The following is an 8,726-nucleotide window of genomic DNA, read 5'->3' on the forward strand; positions in this document are numbered from 1 at the left end:
CTGAGTATTTTTAAAAAATTTTCACCTTTTCGCAATCCTGCGAGTAAATCTCGGACATCTTTTTTTTTGTCCCAATACGAAACTTCCCATTTTTAAGCTTTTTCCACATCTATAATGCGATGTATAAGTCGATTTTAGTTGGAATGATGAAAATAATAAAATCACCTTTATCATCGGTCCAGTGAAACTGTGTTCAATAAAAACGGAATGAAGAAACGCCACGGATGAATGCTGGGTAATGTTAAATGCAGATTACGTTAGTTGAATAAATTCGATGGCGGCTTGTTTAATTCCATTTGTGAAATTCCTTTTGACCTAACAATAAGTGGATTTTAGCGAGTTCAGGCTTCCGCTCTGCTCTGTATTCCATTCCCCAAGTCAGCGCAAAACCGTCTCTCGTTCTCTCTCTCTCTCTCTCTCTCTCTCTCTCACTCTCTATATATCTCTCTTTTTCTCTCCTTCTCTCATTCCCGTATAAGCCACTTTTCCGTGTTTCACAATCTCGAGTAAAACAATTGAGTGCATTCGCACTGTCCCTTGGGTGTACAGTTGGCTGATAGCGTAGTGAGAGAGGAAGGGTAAAGGGGGTGGGGGGGAAGCTTCCTAGGTGAGTACGACTCTCCCTGATGTCCAATAAAACTGCGCGAAAATATCTAAGGTGGTTGGGAACGCAGTCTACGGATCTCTGGTTCCTGCTCGTGCGTTTTTCTTTGTACTTTTAGGACGAAAATTTGGAAAACCGTAATTGCGAATTAAGTGGATCTCGTTGTTTAGTTGCAGTTACTACGTAGAATTTGACTGGTATCATTTTTTATTACAATTATCGCACACATGAACATTACAGCAATAACAGCGACGAAATTGAAACGAATTTTAGTGTTTTGTTAAATAGCTTCATCTATGAGAAAATCTAGTATTTGATATTGTTTTTTTTCATTGTGGTCATTCATTTAGTATTTTTTTTCTAACTATTGCGCCAACTTGATGTTAATGCAACAATAATTGATGTTGAATTCTCAGCTTGTTATTAAAACATTTAGTAAACTAAACAAACAGATTTGATGTTGCAATAGCCAATAACTAGAAATTGTATTGATATTCATAACTGTAATTAAACTAAACAGTTAGAACTTGTACCACATTTTCTAGTACTTCCAATAATTCGTCATCAAATCATTTATGTAAAATGTTTGAGCGACAAAGGAAATGAAAGTCAAAATTTAAGATTACAAAATCTTGCAGAAAATACTGATTTATTATTTTGACGACTTTCGATTACCCTGATTTGCAGTTTTTTAATATTAATATGTTTCCGCTTCCCCGCAAATATTATTGAATATTTCGTAGTTGAAAAAATAAAACTGGTAAACTTTTAGCTCGGCTTTATCTACTGTCCTTGGAACCGGAATTTAAGGGATGATATCTAATGAAGTCTCAAAATAAGGTCAGAGGAGGATAACGAAGAACGCAAGCCCTGAAGAACGTATAAAGCTTTCGTATAACACTGTCTTGGGGCTGTAATAAATCAGAATCTACCGTAACTTTTTTGTCAACGTTTAATTCCTTATATTCACGTCAGTAAAGGCCCGGGGGTTCTATGCATTTTATTATCCTTAATTAGATGGGCGTGTATAACTGTTCTTTATACCAACTTTTGAACCGCAATTTCAATCTGCCGTAATGTTTCTTAATTAAGGTTTTGGTTTATGTTGGTTTTAATACGTTCATTTAGCTCTCCCTACTCTTTTGATGATATTTGAAATACAAAAAAATTGAGGAATAATGTAATAATTCATCTTCCTTGCGAATTGATTATTTCCAATCAAAATGATTTAATCACGCGCGAAACTTACGAATTTGATTTAGTTTGCGGTAGTTTCGAAAACGGGTGTGTAAAAATCTTCATCTATACCGTCAGGTGCAGTTTATCTAGCGTAAAAGTTGCAGAACTCGTGTGTAGCGTCGGTATTCTATTAACCGGGATGCATCTTTTGGCAAAAAAGTTCGACAAAAATATTCAATCCGAAGTTGGACTTTGCGCTTTAGTTTATAGCTATAGGTATGTAAGCTTCTTCTGTCAGCGGAGAAGTCAGGAAACTACCAGATCGAACAAACGAAAGAACGAACGAATGGTATGAGGTATATATCTGGGTAATTCGGTTGACTGGTAGATCTCAGGGGTTCGATTTTAGTTCCCGAATCCTAGGTGCAGGGTAACCGGAAAGCTTCGAACCGAGGTCAAAGGTCAATACGAGAAATGAGCTGGCTCAGAGGATAGCGATGCAGTCGAGATGAAATTCAATCCGAAAGTTGACGCCATCGAAACTGGTCAGTTCAATATAAATCCCCCCCCCCCCCCTCTATTTTACAGGTATACCGCGAAGCAATGTAAAAGTAACTCACGTAAAATAGGGAAAAATAAATACAGACATAAGCGATGGGTAAACCAATGTTGTAATCTGGTGTAGAGGCATACCAGAATCCTATAAATATTATATTATCTCAGGTATCTGTATTGATTTTAATCTTTCGCAATCACCTTGTATATATTCTTCACGTTGCGTTTGTAATCATTGAAATTCTTGCAATAGTTCCGATCCTTGTAGTCACTTGTAATGATTTGTCATCTCTTTGTATTCCACGTGCTATCTTTGTATAAAAGATCCTGGTAATAATCATTCGTGATTTCAACGATCACTTGTAATCTTTGCATTTTTTCTTCATCCTCTGTAATTTTTATAATCTTTTGTAATCTTTGTACCTTCGTAATTTATATAATCCTATTGTAATCTCAGCATATTACATGTAACCTTTGTAACATCTGTAATTACGTGTGATCGCTTTAACCTGTGTAATCTTTGTAATCTGTATAATTTTGCCACCATGTTCGCAGCCTTTGTAGCCTCTGTAATATCTGTAATTACATGTAATGTTTGCAACTTGTGTAATATTTTTAATCATTTTACAATCTGTGCAATTTTGCTACCCTGTTTCCAACCTCTGTAATAAACTTGTAATCTCCACGATCGTAATCAATGTAAACCGTTTTTACACAGCGATTGACCCATCGTATTTTATGCATGAGAAATTGAAGAATCGAACGAATGTCCCTCCGTTACGATTTACATACTTTAATCTTCTCCTTCCAAAATTACAATCCTTCACTAAGAGGTCGTACGGAGAAATTAGGGGATGGGCCCAGTCCATTGAATGAATCATACTGTTCGAGGCTCGAGGGATTATATACGAATATTATATAGCCAGAGTACATGTTATAGGTATGTGGGTCACGCTCGGACGGCGACTACGGTCATCAATAACAGCTAAGCGTCGCGATGCCCTTGTTTACTTTGTGCAAAAAAGCAAACCACGCCAGCCAAGCTTTACATCGCAAAAAGTGCCCTTGTGCTGACCGTTCGGTTCGTGTTATACTGTGGAAAATCTCCCGAGCAGACGCTCGCGGTGACGCTCGATCGAAAGATATTTCCATCGATTTCTAAGTCTTGTAACTCACCACGCACGCCCGCATATCACAATCATTATTCACGACTTCGAAATAAATCATAAAAATGTGCTTTCCTGCTGGCTGAAGAATTTTCGTTCAGGATGATCGGAGGTAACGAAAATTTAGGACTGGGCATTTCTTAAATTGTTCGAAATATGTGGGTTATGAAATATGGGGCTTAAGGGGGTCGTCCAGTGTGAAGCCTGCTTTTTTAAAAGATTTTTTGGGTTACTTTTTAAGACAAACCATTGATGTCAAATTTCTCATAATTTTCGCACTATGTTTATTGCCATTTAAACAAACTTTGTACATTTTTTCGAGACGAAATAGCGAATATACACAAATGTATACTTTCCGATAGGAAAGTAGGGGAGGGTGGGGCAAGACGGCCCCCCTAAGCCGGTTATTACACGTTGTGGCTTTCAACCATCAAATCAGTTTACTTTTGACCTATTTCGAATAAATCCATAGACATTTTGATGAAACTCTGAAAAAAAAAATTTTTTTCAGAGACTGTTTTTTTTTTTAAGTTTTTCGGCTCTAGTGCTATTTGAGATATCATGTCTACACATTTTTTTATATAGGGGAGGGTGGGGCAAGACGGCCCCCCTGGGGTAAGAAGGCCCGCTCCAAAAATTATTTTTAGCATTTTTTGAAGAGGGGGCCGTCTTGCCCCACCCTCCCCTATATAAAAAAATGTGTAGACATGATATCTCAAATAGTACTAGAGCCGAAAAACTTGAAAAAAAAACCGTCTTCACACTAAATGACCCCCTTAAATGAAATCATGGGTGAGTAACTGTGAAGTTGAACAACGTTTAGACATGGTAGTTTTTCAACTTCACAATTTCAAGTTGTATTTACATATTTTCACGGTATAAAAATGGTTCGAGAGCATAATTCTTATTCAAAACATAATTTATGATAAATTTCATAAGCTTCTACTGCAGATCCTGATGTTTTGGAAATTCATAGCTTTCTACGTCGATATGCTATGAAAATAACAAAGAGGAAACGAATCCGACTAGACAAAATCCTGATTCTCTGAAAAATCTTATTTCTAATGCTAATCTTGATCTTTTTTAAATCATAGATTCAGAGTGTCGATCAATAAAAATTTGAAAATCCTTATTCTTCAGTTCAATTGAACGTTTTTGTTTATTTTCGTAAATTTAAAACTGAATTTCTGAGAAAGTGTGTCGAAAACCGAAAGACGCATTCATATGACATTGCAAAATGCTACAATATTTTTGAGGTAATAAATTGTGCTCGTGCGCTCGCTTACTCGTTGTCAGTGTTTTACCTGATGACATAGTTGTAGGGGAGACTGGGGCACGACGACTCCCCTAAAAATTCTGGTATTTACTTCACAGTATACAGAATAAACACTGTCTTTGTGCATGTGACGCAAACCGAATCTGCCCGTAAGATTTTTTCTATATAATGCTGAAAATGACGTTTACACATGCATGTAAGTATAAGGTATTGTGATTTTATGACAACAAATTCCGTCAAAAAATACCACAGAACAATCAGCTAAATGCTGACAGATTTGAAACACTACGCACGGCAATTTAAGCTATAATTGAACGACGTTATTGTCATGTATTCCTATGTATACTATGCCAACCACTCACCGATTGCAATTTGTTGATCCTGGTCGTTCGGTTTTTTTTCCGAATCAAAATATTATCTGACGCATGCATATTGGTTTGACAGTACAAAACATGACATTTTCAATAATCAAACCTGTAAACTTGAAAATTAGTCCGGAAGGTCAAAAGTCATTAGGTCAAGAACCTGGACAGTCAGAACTACAGAGCGCTTGTCCTGGAAGTTGAGTTTCACCAAGTAGCATACCTGAGGCATAGAAACTACGGAGCACTTGTCCCTGAAGTCGAGTTTCACCAGGTAGTGGACCTGGAGCACAGAAACTACGGAACGCTTGTCCTGGAAGTTGAGTTTCATCAGATAGCATACCCGGAGAGCAGGAACCAAGGAGCGCTTGTCCTGGAAGTCGAGTGTCATCAGGTAGTGGACCTGGAGCACAGAAACTACGGAACGCTTGTCCTGGAAGTTGAGTTTCATCAGATAGCATACCCGGAGAGCAGGAACCAAGGAGCGCTTGTCCCTGAAGTCGAGTTTCATCAGGTAGCAGACCTGGAGCGTAGAAACTACGGAGCGCTTGTCCTGCAAGTCGAGTTCCACCAGGTAGTGAACCTGGAGCGTAGAAACCACGGAGCGCTTGTCCTGGAAATTGAGACTCACCAGGTAGCGGACCTGGAGCGTAAAAACTACGAAGCGCTTGTCCCTGAAGTCGAGTTTCACCAGGAAGCGGACCTGGAGCATAGAAACTACGGGGCGCTTGTCTTCGAAGTCGAGTTTCAACAGATAGCGTACCCGGAGAGCAGGAACCACGGAGTGCTTGTCCTGGAAGTTGAGTGTCACCAGGTAGCCGACCTGGAGCGCAGAAATCACGGAGCACTTGTCTCTGAAGTCGAGTTTCACCAGGTAGCGGACCTGGAGCGTAGAAACTACGGAGCGCTTGTCCTGGAAGTTGAGTTTCACCAGGTATCGGACCTGGAGCAAAGAAACTAAGGAGCGCTTGTCCTGGAACTCGAGTTGCATTAGGAACGGACCCGGTACTCGAGATCTGCGGAGCGCGCTTCTCATACGTCCGCTCTACTGCGCGGTTGTTTCCAGACTGAGGAATTCGGCTAGCTGATTTTCGTCGTCGACGATTAGTATAGATCGATGACGTCAAGAGAAAAAAAATTATGGTTGACGTCACTTTCTGAACATCCGAACATTCGAACATCCAAACTTTGGTTTCGAACTTTAATATCAAATTATATTTTACGATGCGTTGCGCTCACAATCAGTACACATATATTCACCATAAAAAAAATTTTATGCGAACTTAACTTCGCGATTATATATTATAAAGTAAAAGTATTGTGAAGAGAGCAGGCTCTAAATTTCCGAAAAAATCTAGAATAGTAAATTTCACAGGGGATAAAAAATGGAATGCAAAACAACGAGAAAAAATCAACATTGTGGTTTGAAAATTTACTAGACAAATTACAATTAAATACGCAAGAGGTCGACAAAAAAAATATGCTAATTAATTTTTTTCTTTTCCTTTCATAAGACGTTCAAAAAGTGATAAATGTGTACAAGATGCTCATACATATACTGCGGTACTTTACTTGATAGAACCCTCAAAAATGCTTTGGCATTTGCGGATTGCATGTTCATAGAACTGATGCGAAAGTCCGGATTCTGGTTTAGGAATACGACCACGAAGGGCCAGGTGAATATTTGGAGCCCAATAATTATTATCCTTTCATGTGACATATTTCGAATTCGAACGATAATTTTATCTCATTCCGAATTTGACAAGGGAAACTCATGGGAATTTCCATGCGGTTTCACCCAGCGTAGAACAGTCACCGCACTTTTGGTCTTGTTGTGATTACTTGTCGTTTCAAAGTTAGAAGCTATTCAACTATGAATTTTCCGGCCAACTTTAAAAATGTGATCAAAATCGCAAAACCTTTCAGAAAGTGGCATCTTTAGTGGCTTCAAAGTTATGAATCATTTATCACCGTTATGACTTCTCTATTCTTCTTCAATGCTAGATTTACTCAGCTTGATATTCTGTTTTGAAATTGAAAGTCACTTGAAATAGGAAAAATGTCAGATGATAGTGTTTAAAAAATCACTCGAAATCACCTGGAATGAACGAAAAGTCAATAAACGTGAGCTGAAATTAGGTAAGATCGATTGAAATTAATTGAAGTCAGCTAAAATCCATGAAAAAATAGATGAAATTGAAAATCCGTCGAATTCATACCGAAATTACTTCGACTCTTGGCCCGAAATCGTTGAAAACACGACAAATAATTTCAAAATCACTTGTAAACTAAAAGTCGGATTAAAGACGTGTGAAAAATTAAAAAAAAAAAAAACAGAAGATTCTAGAAATATAGATTTTCGGAACCTAGGAAAAGTGGTCTTTCACTTTTGAAAATCATTGCAATTTTGCCTAGAATTTTCTGTTTATTTTTAAAAATGTTCCAAGTGGCCCAAAAAATCCGCAATCATAAATTGCAAGTCATAAAGTTAGCCAATATTTTTTTTTCATCGATTTCAACAATCAACAACACCCAAGCCAATATAGATACGGCCGTTATCCGCAAGATCTTAAATTGTTTGTAATTTTGCGTAGAATTTTTTGAATTTCTTTTTGGTATTTTGAAAGTGGCTTGTAACTTTTAAACGGTGAATGATATCGAGTAACAAAAAACAAGGGGGTAGTTTTATTCGAGATTACTGCCGCATATTGAAGTCATAAGAAAATTGAAACGGTGCTTTTTCGACACTAGGTGAAACTGCGTGGAATTCGCCTTACGTAAAGTACATTCGAGAAGCGAAAAGAGAGATAGAGATAGAGAGAGAGAGGCAAGGCAGCGAGAACGGGGATCGACAGGGGTTCATCCCAGGAGAAATCTGTACTTGGATTCTTAGATAAATACGGTTAAACCGCGCGCGTAAATCAGGGCGGAACCCGTATGCTAAGTAGAATGTTCTTCATCTGTTTTTAGTGCTGCGGGGTGCTCCGTGCGATCCATATTATCGTTTTACCCGGTTCCTACCGGGATGTCGTAATTTACCTTAGACAACCTTTCAAATATGTTTTAAAGGCTGTTCCCAGCAGCTTTGAAAATCGAGTCATTCATTTCCATGCCAACCGTATTATACGGGTATATTTTTCTCAGCAGATTATTCCAAGCTTTGTAAATTCTCACGACAGAAATATATTATCTCATTATCTATTCACTGCCGCGTTATTCTTTGGTGTATCATGAGTGCGTGCTTTTTTCCGCAACCTGACGTTTCAAATTTAGGGAATTATTACAGTTTCGAAATAAACGAGCTGAATTCAGCAGCAAGGTTCTCTCACTTTTTTCAAATTGCATGATATTTTCCTGGGTATTTCTTGTGATGATATTCAGAATGAAACCCAGCCTCGAGGATGTGCTAAGAAATTATTAAAAAACGGAGATGAAATCATGACTCGATTATAAGTGAAATTGAAATTGACGGAGTTGGGTTTTATGAAAAGAATGTCTTCAACGTCACGAATTCAAATGAAAAGAGTTCAATTGTTGCAATATCTTTAAGCAGCTGACATTATTGTTTAATTTTGGATTTTTGA

At 37.9% G+C, this 8,726-nt stretch overlaps 1 protein-coding gene across 1 annotated transcript; it reads left to right on the forward strand.

Annotated features, from left to right (window-relative positions):
• The first annotated feature begins 4,970 nt into the window (after positions 1-4,970).
• On the forward strand, positions 4,971-6,103 carry LOC138190760 (uncharacterized). The gene is made up of 2 exons (XM_069135024.1): positions 4,971-4,976; positions 5,297-6,103. The coding sequence occupies exons 1-2, from the start codon at positions 4,971-4,973 to the stop codon at positions 6,101-6,103; spliced, it is 813 nt and encodes a 270-aa protein (XP_068991125.1).
• Positions 6,104-8,726: the final 2,623 nt, after the last annotated feature.

The sequence above is a fragment of the Neodiprion pinetum genome, chromosome 4, assembly GCF_021155775.2.
Source record: "Neodiprion pinetum isolate iyNeoPine1 chromosome 4, iyNeoPine1.2, whole genome shotgun sequence".
Lineage (NCBI taxonomy): Eukaryota > Metazoa > Arthropoda > Insecta > Hymenoptera > Diprionidae > Neodiprion > Neodiprion pinetum.